At 42.5% G+C, this 22,049-nt stretch overlaps 1 protein-coding gene across 4 annotated transcripts in view; it reads right to left on the reverse strand.

Annotated features, from left to right (window-relative positions):
* SNX29 (sorting nexin 29) overlaps positions 1 to 22,049 on the reverse strand; it is a 574,556-nt gene that overhangs the window by 259,799 nt on the left and 292,708 nt on the right. For all 4 annotated transcript variants that reach the window (XR_004902062.1, XM_028512599.2, XM_036020920.1 and 1 more), the window contains one exon: positions 13,278 to 13,384. Coding sequence is in view for 3 of the 4 variants with exons in the window: in XM_028512599.2 (XP_028368400.1) it covers positions 13,278 to 13,384 (107 nt within the window). In the remaining variant the exon portion in view is untranslated. The remainder of the gene's footprint in view (positions 1 to 13,277; positions 13,385 to 22,049) is intronic.

Raw genomic sequence — 22,049 nt, forward strand, 5'->3', positions numbered from 1 at the left:
ATCAAAAAAACAAACAAACAATCCAATTAAAAAATGGGCAAAGGGCATAAATAGACACTCCTCCAAAGAGGACATACAGATATATGGTCAACAGACAAATGAAAAGATGCTCAACATCACTAACCATCAAGACCTGCAAATAAAAACCAGAATGAGATACCACCACACACCTGTCAGAATGGCCATCATCAATAAATCAACAAGCAACAAGTGCTGGTGAAGATGTGGAAAGAGGGGAACCCTTTTGCACTGTTGGTGGGAATGCAGACTGGTGCAGCCACTGTGGAAAGCAGTATGGACATACCTCAAAAGATTAAAAATTGATCTGCCTTTTGATTACCCTGATTTTTAATGTTTATAATCCCCTTGCTTTTCTGAATAGCTTATCCCATGTGTGAATTCCTAACCTATCTCCTGTTCCATTCTACATTTTGGGGGGATATTTATTGTTGTTTTGATTTCTATGCTATGCTACCCTTTAAAAAAATCTACTCTCTTGTTGACTGACATGAGAATTCTGTTGACTATTTTGCCACTATGAGCGATGTGATGGACACGGCTGTATGCGTCTCTCTTGGTCCATGTGGGCAAGTGTTTTTCTAGGGTGGGGCTAAAATCTAGATTTTTATGTCGGCCAAACTAATTCCAATTAAAAGAGAATATTCTGTGGACAAGCTCTGTAAGTGGAAGAAAAACACACCTGTGGGCTGGTCACTACCGGCTGCTGATCTGCAGCCTTCCACAAAGGCTGACAGCTTTGTGATGAACTATGAAAAAATAATCCTATAGACAGTCAAACAATTCAGGCCACACCTGCTCCTGCCCATGATCTAGCTTGATTCAAGGACAAAAGGTCTTTCGTGGACAGACCATATGACCTTCAGGCAGGTGTTCATGAACATCATTTCTTAAAAATGAGTTTTTGAAGACTTTTGGATGGCATAAAGTTAGACCTCACACTCACACAAACCCAAGGGGAAGACATGCTGCTGACCAAGGGCAGCCCCCTGCCCTACCAAAGCCTGCTGAGGTGGAGGGGATCTAACAGCTTATTAGGGGGTCACATTATGCACTTGGAAATGGTGCTAACTAGACCAACTGCTGACGATGCCTCTGGAGTAGAAACGTGATTTCAGTGGTAAAGTTATAAAGCTGCTGAAAGTATGATTCCAAGTTTCAAAAATGCATGTTCCAGTCAGAATTGAGTATATCATATTACATATAACATCCATGTTTATATAATTACATAGAAACAAAATGTCTTAACAGACCCTAGTGTCTGAAGTCATTATCTCTGGAATGAATGATAAGTGAATTTTCTTTTTTAAAGTTTTACTTACATGTATTTTCTACCAACTATTATGTTACTTTTATTCCTAGTGACATGAGGATGTGACTAATCTTATTACCTTTGATTTGCAATGGCCACGCTCGTAAAGAGCCCAGAATGGATCCTCTTGAAACAAAAATGCTTTTAGAAAATGAGAGATTTCTTTCAAAATGCTTTTACCTTAAAATGTGGCTCCAAGAGAGTCCACTATGCTCTGTAAAAGGCATTATCTAACAAAGTTTCTAAAATGACAGAGAGAAAATCGTCAACAATAATAAATAGAAAATTACAGTGTCATTACAAAAAAAAACATATAGAAGCATGCCTCCTTAACTGTGGAGTTGATTTTTATTTTTATTTTTAGAAACGAACTTCCATGAAGTTTTCATGAAGAACACAGCTAAGCCTCACTTTATCCCTCTGGGAAGTGGCAATCATCACCCTCACCCCTCATTCGTTTATGCGCACTGCCCAGGCCGTGGCAGGCACACAGAACAGGGCCTGACTCCGAGAACAGAATCCTGTCACCACCACCACCTCCATCATGATGAAGTGGAGAATTATCTAGGTCAGAGCCTGGCAACCTACCACCCACAGGCCAATTACAGCCAGCTGCCTGACTGAGTAAATAAAGTTTTATTAAAACACAGCAATGCCCCTTATCTTACAAATTGCCCAGAGCTGCTTTAGTGCTACCATAGCAGGGCGAGCAGCTACATTACATGTCCTACCAACCCCCAAAATGCTTATTATGTGGCCCTTTATAGAAAAAAGTTTGCTGACCCATGATCTAGAAACTGTAAAGTGCTATACAAAAAGAAAATTGTTATAATTCTGATGTGTCAAAAATATTGTAGGAAATTTACATTTATTCCCTACATACATAGAGGCTGTTGGCACAAAGTTTCACATACAATGTGGCATTTCAGCTGCTGACAGCCAGTTTAATCCACTCAATTTTATCACTTTTCATCCAAATTGACCACCGCTTTTGCTTGAAAATATATTCCATCAAAGCAGTTCAAACCTCAAACACCAGGCAGGTCGTTGTTATGCTATTTACAGAGAAACTGATATCTCGCTCTCCTCCTGAGTGACGGCAAGAGGAATAGGGGAATTTTCCATTAATTTTAAAAGCTTTCATGACCAAAGGCAGAAAAGATTTTTCAAGAGAAAAGGGTAATATTTTAGCATTTATATCCAGTTTTCTTCAAAAAGGAAAAATAATTTCTACATGTTATATAGTTTGAATCAGGTTGTTAAACAGAACACTTTTCATTTAGAGGAGAAGAACTGAATGTCAAAGACTCATTTTTGGAAGCATTAATCTCAGCACCTGGAAATGAAAGAGCTGGCACAAGGAAGGCGTTGGTCTTTGTAGAAAAAAGTTTTCAAGTTTTTGTAATGCTGCTCTCCCTGCCCTACCTTTAGATGGATATTTCTTTTAAACCATCTGGAGGGTGTGTTCTGGGAAAAAAAATCACCAGAACCCAATTTCAATCTCCTTTCCTAGAGAAATATCATTCTTTGACCTAACCAGCCACAGAGTTGCTGGCATGACCCAGAGAAGAAAAGGAATTGGAGCATCTTAAAGGTTCTGTGAAGGCGAGAAAAAAAAAAAACTTTTAAAAGGTACTTGTCACTGAAAAAAAAAAAAAAGCGGCTGACAGTTTGTCCTGGCAAAGCTAAGTTCCTGGTTCTGAAAATGGAACCTGTGAGTCACAGTGAGGAAGCTGAGCATACTCAGCTCTCCACGTTACCAGTTTCAGAGGTAAAATTTACCTTCGTGAACGTAAGTTACAGAAAAAGCTGGCTGCTGGTGGGGGAAAAAAAATAGCCACAAAAGAGTTTGTGAGACAGAGTAATTTTCTGAAAAACAAAACGAAGAAAGCTGTGGGCAACTTGGCAAACAAAAGGTTTTTTTAATCATTTTTTTATTGTTGTTCAAATACAGTTCTCTTCATTTTCCCACCACCACCTTCCCCCACCTCACCTACCCCCACCTCCCACCCTCCATCCTTCCCCGCTTTGGCTTTGTCCATGGGTCCTTTATACATTTTCCTTAACGACCCCTTTCCCTTCTTTCCCTCCGTTACCCACCCCCCCAATTACTGTCAGTTTTGCTCGTTTGTTTGTTTGTTGATTAGGTCCACTTATAGCTGAGACATAACTGTATTTGTCTTTTCACTGCCTGGCTTACTTCACTTAGCATTATGTTCTCCAGTTCCATCCATGCTGTAACGAAGGATAGGAGCTCTTTTCTTTCTTCTGCTGCACATAGTATTCCATTATGTAAATGTACCATCGTTTTTGATCCACTCATTTACTGATCCACTGATTTTTGATTTACTGATGGGCACTTAGGTTGCTTCTAGCACTTGGCTATTATAAATTGTGCTGCTATGAACAGTGGGGTGCATAGGTTCTTTTGAATTGGTGTTTCAGGGTTCTTAGGGTATAATCCAAGCCGCGAAATGGCTGGGTCAAAAGGCAGTCCCATCTTTAGTTTTTTTGAGAAACTTCTATGCTGTTTTCCACAGTGGCTGCACCAGTCTGCATTCCCACAAATAATGTACTGGGGTTCCCTTTTCTCCATGACCTTGACAGCACTTACTGTTTGTTGCTTTGTTTATGATGGCCATTCTGACTGGTGTGAAATAGTATCTCATTGTGGTTTTAATTTGCATCTCTCTGATGGCTAATGATGCTGAGCATTCTTTCATATGTCTATGGGCCCTCCGTATGTTCTCCTTGGAGAAGTGTCTGTTCAGGTCCTTCGCCCATTTTTTAATTGGATTATTTGTCTTCCTGGAGTGAGTTGTATGAGTTCTTTATATATTTTGGAGATCAAACCCTTGTCTGAGGTATCATTGGCAAATATATTTTCCTATATGGTTGATTCCCTTTTCATTTTGCTGATATGTTCTTTAGCTGTGCAGAAGCTTTTTGTTTTGATGAAGTCCTGTTTGTTCTTTCCTTTATATCCCTTGCTTTAGGGGACGTGTCAGTGAAAACATTGCTGTGTGGAATATCTGAGATTTTCCTGCCTATGTTCTCCTCTAGGACTTTTATGGTGTCATGACTTATATGTAATCTTTTATCCCCCTTGAATTTATTTTTGTGTATGGTGTAGGTTGGTGGTCGAGTTCAGGGATTCTGGCAGCCTCTCTAAATTGCCCTGGCAATGAATCTGAAAAGCACAGGCTCGTGCAAAACTGTAATGGTGGATCCAAGTAAAGCAGGAGGCCGACCTCATTGTCTGCGCTGGCGGAAGGGCTCCCTAAAGGGAACTGATGACCCCACTGATCATCATTCTGTGAAAGTCAAACCCAGGACAGGCAAAAGTGAAGAACCACATATTATAGTCTCTGCTACAGCCAGTTTGAGCCAAAGTTTCTGTCATCTGCAATGAAAAGACTCCCGAACAATATAAGCACCAGCCAGGTGCCAGGATCACGGTAGATGCTGGGACCACAACAGTGAACAAGGTAACGCAAGAGCTGCAGTCACAGAACTGACAGCCCAGTGAGAGGCAGAGGGAAAGAATGAGGGAAACAAGAACACAGACAGGACAGGCAAATATACACTACTACACTGTCAGGACTGGGAGAGGAGGCCAGGAGGATGCACTGAGACATCTGGGGTTCACTGCACCCAGACTTCCCCACTGAGAAAGGGTGACTGGAGACACCTTCTAGAACGAGATCTGAAAGGTCAGAAGTTGCCAGCCACAGAAAATGGGGAGGGCAGGGACACGGAGAAAGAGCAGGGTTCCAGATGGAAAACCCAATCTAGGTCAAGCTCTGGAGATGAGTGAGAACATGTGCATTCAGAACCTGAAATGAGCTCAGAGTGAGCTGAGAAGTATGACTGAAGAGTAAGGCAAGAGCTATAATATGCACTGTCTTATGTTAGAAATATAAAAAACATGCAATGCTTAAATGAACCGATGGGCGAATGGCACAAGCCGACTGGGCCCACAGTAATTTTTCATTATCCCATCCATGTGCATTGAAGTCGACATCTCCTCTCCTCCCTGTCTCATCAACCTGCCCCCCACCCCCGACCTGCAGGTTCTATAGATCCACACTGCTAGTGACGACTCCTGGATGTTACTGGTGGGGGTAGGCTCATGTGACACATGGGACAGCCCTGTCCCTTCTCCTGCTGTATCCTGAACACTGAGCCTGACCCTGATAGGACAGAGTATCATGTACCCTCTTCAATTGAGACCAGATAACTCCTTCTGCGGGCCTAGGAGTAGCATTAAGAAGCCATTTCCTGCCTTTAAGAGGGAAGCAAATATAAGTTAGGCCCAAAATAGTGTGAGTCTGAGAAGCTGAAAACCAGCCACCATAATTACAACTATTTTTATCCATCACCCAAAAAAGGAGTACTGGATCATTTTCCAAGTGTCTCTCTAAGGAAGTTCGTCTATTCATTCTCAAGTACTCCAGAATCCCAGTTCGGGGACACAACTGGAAATGGAAGCAGAATGGGAACACAAGGGTTGGTGACACTGAGCAAACAGCAGGGTGTACAGCACCTTCATCAATAGAAGGATGGCAACCGCACCATGAACCTAGGTAAAAAAAAAAGATGCCCAAAGGTTTACAGAAGCATCAGAGCTGGACAGAAACAAGTGCTAACAAGTCAGGGAGCATGGGCATGGCCACACAGGAGCACACTGTCACCTGCAGCGGAATGCACCCTGCCTAGTGCAGGGGGTGATGAAAGGCCACAGGAGACAGGAAAGACAGACCTGCCCCGTGACAAGGGGGCGCTGTCAATGGTAGAATCTTTTCCTTTGCTACACTGGGCTAGTCCCCTAAGTACACAGGAACAGACTGGGGACATCCAATGGGTTCAAGGGACATAGGAATGGGCCTGCCGTTTGAGCAAGTACTCAGGTTTGTTTACATCTATGAAGCTTACATCATGTACTGTGTCAGCTAGAATTTACTTCTATATCCCTCTTTAGGCCTACGCTAATGCCCTTGGGTTTGACAAGCTAATAGCTAGCATGCTTCTCACTGCTCTCATTGCCTTGGTACCTCTTAGAGTTAAAAGTTAAAGCCAGCCAGGAAGGCCCGATGCCTGTGTCTAGCCAGGCATAAAGAAGCATAATGGAAGGAGCACCAAGTCCAGAGTCAGAGAGCCAGGGTCATGTCCTGGTGCTATACATTCAAGCACTGTGACCTTGGGCAGGTGACTTGTCATATCCACACTTTAGTTTCCTCATCTGAAAGGATACAGCAAACAGGAGACAATCCCATGGAACACAATTAGCACAGGACCTAGAAATAGAATAAGCCCTCAACTTATAACTGCTATCACCATCATCATCATCAATGTGTGACAGCTGCTTTCTTTAAACACACACCACCAAAATCTAATAGGGCACAAAGTAGCAAGCACATAACAGACCCTCAAAACACACTGGTAGGAAATCCTTCAGGATCAACAAACCAGTTTCTCCGACTACTAAATTATAGTAAAGCAGAAAGACGGGGAGGAAAGATATGGGTGGGAGAACCAGTCATGACACTTGGATGGACCCCATTGGGAACTTACTCAAATTGCTGTTTGAAGTGGAAATTTGAATACTCACCAGCTATTTGATGATATTAAGGAACTATTACTCATTTTTAGGTGTGACAATGATATTGTAGGGCTTCTTCTCTTAGAAAAGGGGGCCCTTATACTTTATTAGAAATATATTCCAAAATACTTTGGGATGAAATCAATGTTGTACTTTGGACTTGTTTCAAAATACGATAAGAAGCTGGGAAAGTAGGAGGATGTCCAGATGAAGCAAGACCAGCCCTGAGATGACAGCTGCTGCAGCTGGGTGATGGGTCCATGAGCATTCCTTGTATTTGTCTTTCTATGTTTACACATATTTGAAGTATGCGTAATAAAAATATATTTTTAAATGCTAATGAAGCCTCCTGTGGGAGACAGCCTGTCCCCTTCTCCTTCAGAGGTCGCCATTAGGGAACTAGTTCATTCATGCACAAGAGTGCATAGGAGGCCCAGAAACCCACAGCAGTTGTGGAAACCTGCAAGCTGTGGTCACACTTCCTTTTATCCAAACTCGTACATTCCCAAGGGTCAGTGTAGCTGTGCTGCTGACTCAGCTATGGTTGATATTAACTAGAATCAACGTATAAAGCCCAGCAATGAGCAGAATTGAGAGGCAGAAAAGATGTGGACTTGGCCATCTTGCATGAATTGGATACTAAGGTCTCTTCCTCAGGCAGCTGAGGAAGCGGGCAGTTAAGCAAGGGGAACCCTGAAAGATGCTCTGTTAAAAGATGTCTCCCTCTGTGATATTCCAATCTGAGATTCACTGGAACTGGCATGGGCCTCCTTTATAAGGCATTTTAATAATACTGTGCTTTTTTTTAAGAGCTCTTATCTTTTGCAGATATATTCTGAAATACTTAGAAATGAAATAATGTGAAATCCTGGATTTGCTTCAAAATAGGAGAGTCTGAGCAGCAGACCAGGACAGAGATGAAGCAAGACTGGCCAGGAGTTACTCACTGCAAAAGCCAGGGCATGGGTCTGTGGAGGCTCGCTACGCTTTTCTATTTCTCTATAAGTTTAAGCTTTTCTATAATAAGAAGATTTTAAGAACTCCTTGGAGGTTTGGCCTTGTTAGTTGTTGATGCTTTAGTGAGAATTACAGCTAGCCCTCTAGAAAAGAGAACTCCTTAGCAAGTTTCACTTAGACATGACAAACTCTTAAATACTGTTTTGCTGGGTGAAGAAACTTTTTCTCCTTACATAAGCTGACAGCCTGGTTTCAATCACTCAACATGATGTGATTAAAAAAATAAATAAAACACCTGGCTTGCGTAGCTCAGTGGATTGAGCGCGGGCTGGGAACCAAAGTGTCCCAGGTTCGATTCCCAGCCAGGGTACATTCCTGGGTTGCAGGCCATAACCCCCAGCAACTGCACATTGATGTTTCTCTCTCTCTCTATCTCCCTCCCTTTCCTCTCTAAAAAATAAATAAATAAAATTTAAAAATTAAATAAATAAATAAATAAACAAACTCACGTCATACTTTTTGAGTATCAGTTCAATTTGATCTCAGCTCAGAGTTCTATATCTGAATTTGGTATTTTATTTAAAAGTCCATCCTTCCTTTGTATAAAAACTGCTCTCAGGCACACTGCGAGTGTTGGGACCCACTGGTGCCTATTATGAAGTCAGTGCCAGTGGTATAACTGCTCCCAAGGTCCTGGCTGCTTCAGGAACTTCTACATTTTATTAAAATGATGATCACATTCAGTCATCTACAGTGTGTAATTATGAATGTATTTTTTACTAGCTTGATGCTTAAGCTAACTTTTCCATTAATAGTAACTCTGCCATCATAATGAGAATAAATGTTGATAATATACCATTTATGTCACCCATGAGCAAAAATTCAGGGACTAAATACACTCACAGTATAAATGATAAGTATCCTAAAATTTGAAAAAATCAATCAGCAGCTAGCAGACTCCTGCCCCTGGGAGGAGGTAAAGATCTGTTTGCAAAGAGTGGACTGGCAATACTGACGCACAGGGCCCCCAGGCCAGCAAACAGCAGGGGCAAAGCAAGACGTGGGGCAGGTTCCAGAGGGCAGGACAAAGGAGCCCTGGTAAGCAGAGAGTGGAATGGGGAAATGAAAGAAAATGACACCTGGCAACCACGCTCACATACAAACCTGCATATGAGCTGGGGGTCTTTAGAGGTAAGTAGCAGAAGCGGATTGTATCCTGAGCTAAAAAGGAATTACTACAACCAGTCAGGAAAGTGGGAGAATCTGGCTCGGAGAAGAGAATGTAACCACAATGGCTCTGGCAAGCTCAACACAGGAACAACTGGCTAGGTACCAGGATCTTCCCAAGCATTTTTGCTATTCTGTGTAAGTCAGGAGTTAGAGCCCCTCTTGCCCTGGCTCAGGTCACACACCCATCTCTGGGCCACAGGAGGGCAGAGAACTTAGACTTACTCCTCCACCAAGACAGCGAGCAGTGGTGGAGAGCTCATTACTCCAAAGGAAACCAGGGAGCCAGAGGCACAGAGACACCGTCTGTCTACTACAAGTACTGAGCCAGGTTCTCTACATTTAATTCTCATAGCCACCCTACTAGTTTGTACTACTGGCTGACGGAAACAATGAGGCTTGGAGAGGTCACGTGGCCTGCCCAGGAACACAGGGCAGTAAGTGACAAAACCTGTACTCAGTCTGCCTGACGTGGGATGCCTTGCACCCTCGAAGCCACCAGGCTGCAGAGGTGGTAGCAAGAGAAGCAAGATGGAAGTCCAAATGCCACTAACATTTTACATTTTTTTCAATGGCTACTGCTGGAAAATAATAGAAAAGTCTCTGGAGGTGAATCTAAACCAAAGGAATTGTACTTAAAAGAGGTAAAGAAAATTTTAGAACAGATCTACCCTGGATGTGTCCAATAACTTTTATCTTCAAAACGCATGGTAAGAACAAGTCTACTTCCTCTGATGTCTAGAGGGATGGGAAGTTTACAAAAGAAATTCCAAGTGTCATTACTAACAATCCCAAAGAAAAAGGGAAGGACATTCTAGAAGTTCCACTTAGGTGCACAAGCTCTGCAGAACTGCTGTTAAAGACAGGGCACTGGGACCCCAGGAAGCAGGCATGACTCTACGCCTGCCCTTCACCCCTGCTCCCTGATGATCATGATGGATCTGTTACTTAACCCACTGAGAGCTGGGAGCTCGCTGAAGACAGCATGGTGTCTTGTTTGCCTTCATAACCTAGGGCCAGCCTTGGGGTAATACAGAGCTAATGATACTCATAGGTGAAACATCAATGACTTTGCAGTCAAAGAAAGACGAACTCGAAAGATGAACTCAAATCCAGGGAAGTAAATGCATTTGAGGAACATGTCTGCTACAACCTCGGTTATTTGTGGCTCATATCCCAGAACCATCAACCCTATTACTTTTGGGGTAGGGGAAGCCACTGAAGGTGGAGAAAGGAAGCTCAAGCTGGGCACTTAGAAGGTACTCAACAAATATGGGCTAAATGAGTTGGTAGCACCTATCTGTCTGTTACCTTCTCCAGGCTCTCCAAACTAAACTTCCCCCCTAAAACTGAGTGCCAGAGAAAAGTGTGCCTCCTCTAAAGAACCCATGTTTCCTTTTATCAGATATCTAGCCCTTCCCACCAGGATGCTCTGAGCTACAGCAAGGCTTTGGTCGCTTTCAATCTTGGGTTCCAGAAGTCACATCACTCTTTAAACATTACTCTAAACAGCTGAATCCACTCAATAGACTGTCATTCCATTCAATATTTATGGACTGCCTACCATATGCCGGAGCTGTGTAAGGCAATGAATATACAATTTAAAAGATAATGTTCCCAAGCACCTCAAGGAGCTCCCAGCCTGTGATCTACTACAATATGCTTCAGAAGCAGGTAATTCCAACCACAGGGGACACATTCACTCCCTTCTTCTGCAGTAACTAAGGGTGTATGAGGGTCCCCCCTCCCAGCACAATTTCAAACTGCAGTGGCACGTTTCTGTTCTCTACAGCTGGGTTTCCTTCACAGCTCCCTTCATTCATTCTTTTAAACGTGACTCATATTCTCTTCTGTCAAGTTTTCCTTTTGTTTCTTAAACAAGCTCACCCTTCCAGAGCAGAGCAGGATTATGAGTTTGAGCTCTGGGGCTGGATGCCCTGGGTGATTTGAATCCAGCTCTGCTTCTTACCAGCTGGAAAATCTTAGGCAAGTTACTTAACTTCTCAAAACTTCCTCTGTGAACATTTGTCTCCCTCACAGGATGCTGCTAAGGATTACATGAGTCCATCTATGTAAAAGCCTTACCATGCTGCCTGGAAATAGAAGTACACACCTCACAGCTAGCTGCTAGTACTACAGTGGCGGATATATAATGAGTGTTTTTATACTAATGTTTCTCCCCTGCCAGATTAACCTTTGCCTGCCAGCATTCTCATTCCCTTCTTGTTTTCAAAAGTTAACCCTCACAGAGTGTCAAGAACAATCTTTCTAGCTCCAGTCCTTGGCCCCTGATGCTCCCCAGGTACTAAAAGATATCTTACAGTGTTGACTTTGGGTTCTGAGCTGCCTGGGACACTGGATTCCAGGTCACTGAGCTTGCATACATAAAATGCAGTGTTTGTGTGCAGGTGGGCGAGGTGGTTTCAATGCTTTGAGAAACACCTAAAATAATAACATTCAGGAACTCCTTTTTATTGGGATGAATCACAAAAGAGTAATTCAACTGTGAGGTACTTGAAAAGTCATATTATTTAAATTAAAATGTTTCTTCTTTCTTTGCCCTTCTGAAATGGAAAGAGAAGGACATCAACTTTTCCCCCCACATATTTTCATTACTCCACTCCAACATGTGTTTACAACTCTTTCTTGTTAAAAGCCAACCCATTAATAAAATGACAAGCCAAGCATCACACACACACAAAAAAAAAAACCATTGTAAAGAGCTCGATTAATGCTAATGTAAAGGGTTCAGCAAAAGTCTTATTGTAATGAAAAGCTAATAATATTCACAGATGAAAGATCACTGACAGAACCTCACTATGCAACCAAACTAAAGAAAAATCAATCTGGGTTAGTCAATTCCATGGGAGAAACATCTCTGCTTCAGCCTCACATCTCAGCCTGTTGACTCCGGCCATCAGCTCTGCTGCTCCCGGGGTTAGGGAATCACAGACACACAAGGAAGGAAACTCAGGCCAGCAAGGGAAATCTCCACTCCCAACCACGGCCCCCTCTAATGTGGCAGCTCAACACTTGTCTCGCTGGCAGCTAACAAGAGCAGCAATGCCAGTGGGTCTGACAGTAACTGGCTATACACTTAGATGTGTATACATACACAAACACACATGACTCGTAATAAATACCACCATGTGACCACCACGACATATACACACACCTATATATATTTTATAAACTAGTTACCTAACCAAAAACTTGCCTCTCTGCTTTACCATTGAGTATGGTGATAGTGAATGGTTTATAAAGAATTTTTTATCAGATATCAATGACCTTTGTTATCAAATAACTTTTTAGTACCTATCAAGATCAATATCTGTTCTTTCCTTTGATCTACCAATGAGCTGACTTGATGAGTTTCTTAACATTAAGCTAATCCTTGACATACTAAGTAAATCCTACCTTTATGTGGATTGTTCTTTTCATATGTGACTAAATTTGATTAATATCTTTCTAGAATTTGTATGCATCTATAAACAAATGAGATGAGTCTATACTATTGTTTCTTACGCTATTTTTGTCAGTTTTTTTATATCAAAGTAAAACACACTTAAACTAAGATACCGAGATAGAGATGTATGTATGGATATACATATATAAATACAGATACAGGTATAGATATAGATAATGATTTAAGGAAAGTAAACAGCAAAGGGCTTTTGGGCACTTAAAGGGGTTCCTAGAAATCACCATTACACCTTCCAGCCTTGCTACCTTCCAGGGAAACAGCCCTTTAATTCGTCCCACAAGTTCTTTGGTGCTCTTCAGGCAATTTGCTTCATCTTCAATTAATTTTGATAATTAACATTATCCTAGAAAATAGTCCATTTCAACCATATTTTCACATTTATCAGCCCCAAGTTGTATGTGATATGCTCTCCTGTTTTTAATCCTCTCCAAATCCAAAGGTACATTTGTTTTCTTATTTTTAACATTATATATTTGTGTTTTCTCTGTTATTTCCCGGCAAAATATATACACAATGTCAATTAAATAATGTGTTTCAAAGAACCAGCTCTGACCTCTCTTTATTAAGCACAATGCTTTGACTGCTTTGCCAACACCTGTTTAGCAGACCAGGCCCAGTTCTGGGAAGCCCCCGAAACAGCCACTATCAGCAGCAAGGGCAGCCTCTTCCAGCCTTACCTCAATGAGCTTTCTTTCATAGGAGCTGGCGAGTTCCTCGGCCACCTCTCCTGGCTTCTGCTCAGTGACTGTGACTTCTCCGTCAACGTTCCAAAGGTTTGGTACAACTTTAGGAAAAGAAAGACATTCCATAAATATTTTAACAGTAATCAAAAACTATTCTTCCAGGAAAAAAAAAAATCTCCTTTAACAAAAGGTTTATCCAGTGAAGAAAGCTCTTTTCAAGGGGGAAAAGGATCACTATTACTAATTACTTCAACATGGCAACATTTTCACACAATGCAATAAAGTGAATGATAATGTGTATTTAAAAATGGAAGAACTGTCACAGAGACAGATGCACAGGAGTCTGGGGAATAATCTTGTCACTACTTCCCACTCCAGGGGAAAATAGGCAATGCATTGACAAGACATAAGAGCCTATACTTGCATCTTTTACGTAGGTCAATTTCTTTTCTCCAGTGAAAAGCTTTCCAGTGAGGCTGTGCCTGCCTATATCCCCGGGTGAAATGGTAGTGGGGGTCCGAGTACAGACAGAGCCAGAAAGAGTTGGCGTTGATAAATTGTACTGACACTGAAAGCAAGGTGGCTTCTGGTAAAACCCTGAAACCAGTGCATAATGGCAACTCAAAGACATCTTAAAGAGACTGGCGCCCAGGGCAGCGCAGGAATTAGCAGGGTGTTGGGAGATGAAGTTAAGAGAAGAGTAAAGGTCATAGAATTCAGGTTAAGAAGCTTTGACTTCAAGAATAGATGTTAAATGTTTTACAGGCACAGTGACATTTGGAAAACAATGGTTTAGGAAGATTAAATGATAAACAGATAAGACCTGGGTCTGTTTTAAGATAAGGTATAGGCTTGTATAGGGTACATTCTCAATAAATATTTGTCCTGTGAGATGAACACACACGGGAAAGATGGAGGGATAACAAAGCCCAGGTATGCTACAATAGAAGCTTGAATTAGGATGTTGGCCTTTACGGAGGTTTGACATTGAAAGTGGGGAAGATAGTCAAACGGTCCAAGAAAGTAGGAGGGTATAGGCACAGACTGAGTCAGTGAAAAACAGGATTTAGTAAATGCTCTTGAACACAATACACTGTGTGTTCTCTAAAGCCAACTGAACAGAGTGGATCCCATCCCAGAGGGCTTTACTATGTGAAATTTAAAAATTAAAAAAAAAAAAGCTTCTATTACAAAAATTAGCATGGTAGACACCAATAGGCATTTTTGCTTCTAGGTATGTATCTATATATGCTTAATTTGTAGAGAACACTAAATAAATAGAAACTAGGAATAATTCCCCAAAAAGTAGAACAAGAGCAGGAAAGAACTGCTGAGCCAGCAGTTAAGAAAAGGACTCCGTGGCATGCATTAGGAACATGGATCAGCCCCAAGTCTGAAAACCAGCATCAACCACACAGAGCCCATTTCCTGGATGATCTTGGAGGTGAAACTCCTGGGTGCCCCGTTAAAGTGCGATGACGAGGTAATGAGGCAAAAGAAGAATCTAAGGTTAGCCCTGTAGTGACAGGGACTTGAGAGACAAGGGGATGGGGTGGAAGGAAGTGGCATGGAGAGAGAAAGTGAAAGTGAGGAATGGCTGAGCAGAAATGAGGGTCCATGAGCCTGAACTGACCTGTGGCCCCACCTCCAGCTCTTCATTAAGCCTCTGTCAGACCACAACTAGGTAGAGCCCACAGAGGCAGCCAAGCCCCAGACAATACAGCACATACTGGAATGAAACCCTAAGCTGTTCCCCCGCTCCAGTAGAGACTACAGTTCCAGCCACTCCTGTAGGGAGTGACCAAACAATCTGAAGCCTGAAATAGTATTCAGAAAAAAATTTAAAGAACTTCCAGTTAAAGTTGACAGACTCGATACTAATTTGCATTCATATCCTCTCAGAATCCCATTAAAATACCAATTTAAAAAATCCTTTCTGAAGGCCTCAACCTTAATGAAAAAGAGAATGAGAGAAGAAACAAGACAATACAATTTTAGAAGCTAAGGAGCAGGTAGATAACTGGTAAGTAACTTGCCAGACCTGAGAAAATTTCATTCTTAGCTGAAGGTAGGCAACACCAAACACCATATGATTAAAATGGAACAACTTGCAAAAAGCTCATCGACTGCTGACACAAGTCACTTCTGGAGGTGGGAATGAACATGGGGGGCTAAGAAGCAATTTAAAAGAAGACTAAGGATTCATTCTCTGGAAAAGGTGTAACAGTGGTTTGAACTGACTTGAAGGCAAAAACGTCTTATTGCAAACAGAGAGGAAAAAAATAAAACACACTGAAATTTTCAGATTCTTCCATCTTCTTCCCACCCTTGTCTTCCATTTTCAGAAAAACAACAGCCAACCTATACCTCTAAGCAAGGAAATAGAAAGTATTTTCCTGTGAATCTAACTGAAGAGAAAAGACTTGAAGAGACCACTTTGGGGTAGAAGGGGTCTCTCCAGTGAAATAGCAGAGCCAGATCATCCCACCAAGAAACGACCACAGAGTCTTAAATCAGCCCCACTCCTGCCTCTGAGTAGACAGCCAGAAATCACCTTCATTTGGGACAAGCACCTAAGATGGAAAGATAGCGACCAGAATAAACAGAGAAAATAACTTGTAGGAAAGAGATACAGTTTAGGGAGAAGTATACTTCAAAAGCAAATGATCAGTAATATTCCCAGAGAGAGAGGAGAAGATGGTGTAGTTGAGAAACAATAATAGGGAAATACTTTAAAAGGAGAAAAAAATAGCACAGAGAGCAAAGAAGCTCTTTTGGAGAGTGAAATTGTGATGGCCAAAATGGAACACTAGATATAAAGACCAGGAGGTAAGAAAATTTCCAGAAAATGGAGCCAAAGGACACCAAAGTGAAAACTAGAAATGAAATGAAGAGTTTCCACATGAGAAGAGTTCAAAAGGAGGTGGAGGAGACAACACAGACAGGATGAAAACAAAGATCTAATTCCAGAAATGTCCCGGAAGCGAGAGACACGAGTCCTGAGGCAGAGGAGCCCCACGAGCAGCCAGCATGGCAGGGAGCTGTGCTCTGCCACCTCACACTGAAGCCTTAGAACGTGGGGACAAAGAGAAGAGGGCACAAACTTCCAAACCAGAAGCAGAATTTTGCGGATTAGAAAAGGAGGGAAAAGTAGAAAAGGCAGTGGATTTCTAAATGGCAATACTGTAGACTCAAAAACAATGAGTGACACCATCAACATCCTCCGGGGAATGATTTCCAAGCTAGAATGATATACCAAGCCAAACCATATGAGAAGTAGGTGAAGACATTTGCAGACATGCAACCTCTCAAAAATTTGACCTCCCCAAAAAAAAAGAGAAAAGAAATCTAGTTAAAGAAAAACAGATTCCAAGAAATAGAGGATCCAACACATGAGTGAGAAAATCATTCATAACCACCAAAACATGAAAACAACATACCATGGCAATTGCAGATGGATAAAGAAAATGTGGTCTATCCATACAATGGAATAGTATTCGGCCATGAAAAGGGTCGAAGTACTAATACATGCTACAACACAGGTGAACCTTGAAAGCATCATGCTAAGTGAAAGAAGAGACACAGAGGCCTCGTATTTCATGACTCCATTGATACAAAATGTCCAGGACAAGCGTTGGTTTCCAGGGACTGGGAGGACAAAGGGACGGGGGGGTGATCACTAATGAGTAGACAGGGTTTTTTGGGGGGCTAATAAAAATGTTTTGAAATTAGAGTATGGTGATGGTTGCACAATCTTGTGAACGTATGAGTTGAGTACCCGTGTGGTGCATGAGTCACATCTCACTCAGGAAGGAGGACCAGCAGCGGCACCTGCAGCAACAGCAGTGGTGGGTTGAGGGGAAGCGGGCACAGTGCAGTCAGGCTTCGTCTAGCTGCAGCGGGGCAGCGGACTGTAGGAGACACCGCTTCAGGACGAAACCAACAGCACCTCTTTTTTTTAATGTACTGAGGAAATTTCCACAACTAAGAGAGCATCTGGTGTTGAATTCGTACTAAGTACATACAACACCAACCAAATTAAAATAAAAAGGTAAGTATTAACTCAAATGAAGTTAAAAAGTTGCGTGAAAATAATGATTATGTATCTCACGGCTTAGCTAGATAGCATTTTCAGAATCATAATAATGTATCATGGACCAGGGAGGGATTCAGCCGAAAAGATTATATGCCTGTACTGGCGGATGTGTGTGTGTGTTGTGGGGGTGGAAGGATCAAAGAAAGCTAACCTTCATCTTCCACAGTGGGAAATCGGTAAATAACACCTACAATGGAGAAATCAACAAGTGGCAAAGGAAACATGCTATGCAGAGGTATCAAGGCAACTGCCAAAAGAATCAGTTACAAAGTTGAAAGCAGTTGCCTGTGGGGAGTGGGAAATGGGGGAGGGTGATGTCTAGGAGCATCAGGTATTCTATAATAAAGTCTTTTATAATAAATTATACATATAAGTTTGACTTTTAAAAAGCTAACTAAATTTTATTTTAAGTTAAAAACAGAATTTAAGAGGAGGCAACACTTAGAAATGAGACTTAGAAAAGTTAGGCAAGGCAACGGCAGTGCCCAACAGCAGAGGGCAGCACCCCCATCACGGAGATGGACACGCTGGTCAGCAAACCCTGGTGCTAGTGCACACCCAAGGTGTAACAGACGGGTCCCAGCACAGTCTGGCTGTGCTATCCATGTGGCCTTCTGATCCTTGCCTGACGTAGGTTTCTTTGCTCCACAAGAGATCCAGTGGATAGATCAGAAAGACATGGCCATCCAATCTGCTTGATATCTGCACATCTTATAGAAATCAAGCCACAGGCCTTCTGTCCTCAGGCCCCAGGCCTCTGTGGGCATATTTAAGAGAAATCGGTAATCTGCACTGAAGAAATCAGATTTTTAGCCTTCACAACTGGGGGACTGACCTTGGACAGTCATGAATTTAGAAAGTCTCTTAGAAACTAGTCAGTCAACCTTCCCCTGAAACTGTCTGGTCCCCTGCTGCCTTGGTTCAACTCCTGCAGCTTTACTAAGCACATCAGAAAGTTCTGTTCCACATATAACATAATATAACACTGAGCCCACCTGTGTCATACTTTTTTCATCAGGAGGCAGCCTCTAAGATGGCCCCTGGTATTCACATTTTCATATAATCCTCACCCCTTGAGTATGGGCTTACTGACTCACCTCTAATGAACAGAATGTGGCAAAAATGATGAATGTCATTTCTAAGAGTAAGTTATAAAAGGACTGTGGCTTCTCTCTTGGGTGGCCTCACTCACTCTGAGAAAAGCTGGTGGAGAGGCCCACGTGGCAGGGAAATAATGTGCCCAGCCAACAGTCAGCAAGAACCTGGGGTCTGCCACCAGCCACAGGAGTGGAGACGACCCTCTCCGTCAAGCCTTGAAATTCCAACTGCAGCCTCGGCTGACACCCTGACTGAAATCTCGTGAGACACCATGAGCCAGAGCATGTGGCTAAGCCACACCTGGATTCCTCTTCTACCCAAGCTGAAATAAATAAATGTCTGTTGCTTTTAAGCTGCTAAATTTGGGGGCAACTTGTCACATTGCAATGGATAGTGAATATGGTGCTTTCAATTATTCGACAGGGACTTCCTCAGAGACTAGCTCTGAATGAGTTAGACCATGACCCAGCCAGACACTTCTCTATTGGCAAGGTCAATACCTAGGCAAGGCACAGAAGTCAGTTCATCCCAGTAGTCTAAGTTTATACAAGCACCACATCAGCTTCGTTAATATTGAAGTAAAAAGATCACATCAGCCTGAGGAACAAGAGAACATTTGGGTGTTCAAGAAAGGCAGTGCAATGAAAGTCTCAGTAACATCTAGTCACTTGAGACCCCAAATGACAAGTTACACCCCCATTCCATACTCAGCACACTCCCCCATAAGCCAATCAACTTGAGAGGGTCAATTGTGATTGAATTCTAAAAGTCAAATCTAAACAATACAGATGTTTGAAACTAATCAAACAAAAATTTTGTTTTCTTTTTTTTTTACAGATGCATGGTTTCTGAGAGTAAGCTATTAGTTTAGAACGTATAAAAGGAAAATCAAATAGCCCAGGAGAAAAACATATTCCTATGTATTTGTGTTGACAATGGCTCACTCTGAATTCAAGAACAGAGACTTGAAACACTGGTGAGCAATGCAATAATAAACCTAGAATGTGATCACCGATATTGCCAGTCCATGCTCTGAGTTACTTTGACAGTGCTCAGAACCTGACGTGCTGCCCAGTCAGGGACTGCAAAAGGAGCACAGCTGCCAGTGCCCAGCAAGACAGAAAGAGTCTTTCATCTACAGGGTCAGATAATTCAGTTTTGGTAAAGAAACTTAAGTTATACTAAAAAGCTCAAACATGAAGATATGTCTGAAAACAAAATGAAGTAAGGGTGTACTCAATGTGCTAACCAAAATTTGAAGGCTGCATCCATATGTGGTAGTCCTCATAAAAAACATAATAGTGTTTCATCTTACATAACACTTTGAAGTTTGCAAAGCATCTTCAAACACATCATCTTGTTGGATGCCACTGTGATGAACACTACTTACCTTGCTGGAACAACTGTGGGTGACTGCTGTCCTGTAGGAATCATTGTCACCTGACCCAGGCAGAACCTTTTCCACTGGAACTTTAAAGTGTCCCAGAGTTCCCATCACGAGGAACCTGGCCTGCAGAACTCAGTCTGGCCACTGTAAGCTTGTGACAAAGGTGAAGATGTAATTTGTCCAACACAGGATATTCCATTAACCCAGTCCATCTAGTTAATATCCATGTTGCTCATGGGAAAAGCTGTACTTTATTAACTTGCACACACTGAGCAGTCAGCTATCTTCTCCTGCATTTCCATGATGGCATAATTATACAAGTTAGACTCCAAATGGAAAAATTTGGCAAAAACAATATACCTTCTCTTTTTAAATCCAAATAGATACTAAAACTGTGTTTGGTAGAAGCATAAAGATATTATTGACTTGAAATCAAAACTACTTTTCATGTTCCAGAAAAGCTGTGGGTTTGTTAGCACCAAGAGCAGGTCATTTAGAGAACATGACACAGTTTTTCAGCTCCTTACAGCCTGCCATTACTGTTTGGAGGTGTCTGTGATAAGTCATCTGAAATAACCAGACACTATGCTGGTCTCACTAGCAGGCACCAGAGAACACATGGGGTTTTCTGCCAAAATTATTTTAAGCAAAACTTCAAATACCATGGAGAGCAGCATGGCAAACAGTATGATAAAGGTTACTGTTTTGCTTTCAATTTGAGCAGGCTTAGCATGACCCCAGACGCAAACAGTGGGAGATGCTAGTGGCGAAAGAGAACAAAAAACCATTTTTAATTCAGAGACAGTTCCCTTGGACACTCTAGTGAACAAAAGGACGTGTGCCAGATCCTGTGACAGCAGGCCGGGTTCTGCGTGATGGGAAATCTGGGACACTTTCAGGTTCCAAAGGAGAAAGGTTCCCTCTGAGTGGGATGACAAGAATCCCTACAAGACAGCAGGCACCCACAGTTGTTCCAGCAAAGGAAACCGTCTTCATCATAACAGCATCCCCCATTTTCCAAGTGCTCACTGTGGCAAGGACAGAGCATGGTGAGCAAGGCAGTGAGAGCTCTGCAATTAGACAGATGCCAGGTGCAAAGTCCGGCCCCACCACTCACCAGTGAGTGACCCTGGTGGTCTCTTATTCATTCCCTCAACAACTAGCTGCTAAAGATTCATTACACGCCAGACACTAAACACTAGAGATACAGGGATGTATTTGGGGGACGGGGAGTGAATGCCAATATGAAACTTACACTTGAGTAGGGATACTCCGAGAACTAAACTACTTAACATGTCAGGCTGTGAGAAGTGGTACAGGAGGGTTAAAGCATGAAAAAATGATGGTGGAAGAATACTAATGAAATCAAGTATAATGAAAGGCCTCACTAGGGAGATACCATCTGAGCAGAGAGAGACCTGAATAAAGTGAGGGAGTGAGCCATGGATAGCCTTGGAAGAGACATTCCTGGGAAATGCAAGTACAAAGGCCCTGAAGTGGGCACAGGCCTAATGTGATCCTGGAACAGCAATGAGGTCAGTGTGGCTGAAGGACAACGGATGAGAGGCAGATGGACAGGAAACAAGACCACAGAGAAAATGGCACGGGTTTTTAGACTATGGTATTTCATTCTGAGCAAAATGGGAAGCCCCTGGAAGACTCTGATCAGACTTATTTTTTAAAAGATCATTCTACTGGCTGTATGACAGGGCAAGTGGGAAGGCCAGGAGAGGCAGTGTAGCGGCTGGGAGGAGAGGTCAGAGCTCAGGCCTCTCTTCAAGGAAGGACTTGCTGTTGTTATTAAAAGTGCAGTCAAATGACAACCTCGAGATCTAGGACCTTCCAGATGTGCTACCCCCTCCTGGCCCACCCTAGCCAATGGCTGAGTGATGAAAAGTATTTCTGTCCCTCAGATGGGCAATCTTTGCAGAGATCTCCCCATTGGGCTGGGTGAGCAAAACTTTGCTAGATATGCATCAAAGTCTGGGGCTTTCCCTGCCCAATGCCGCTTGCCCCTGCATCTCTCATAGACGTGACTCCCCCTCCCCCCACAGGCTCCTCCTGAACTCCTAACTTTGTCTTGCCATCTTGTTCTTAGAGGATCCAGTAGACACAGCAAGTCAGGACACCAGAGTAGTGGTCTAGGCAAGAGGTGATGAGGCTGGCCTGGACTATGGTGATAGCA

This window comes from Phyllostomus discolor, chromosome 3, assembly GCF_004126475.2.
Source record: "Phyllostomus discolor isolate MPI-MPIP mPhyDis1 chromosome 3, mPhyDis1.pri.v3, whole genome shotgun sequence".
Classification (NCBI taxonomy): domain Eukaryota; kingdom Metazoa; phylum Chordata; class Mammalia; order Chiroptera; family Phyllostomidae; genus Phyllostomus; species Phyllostomus discolor.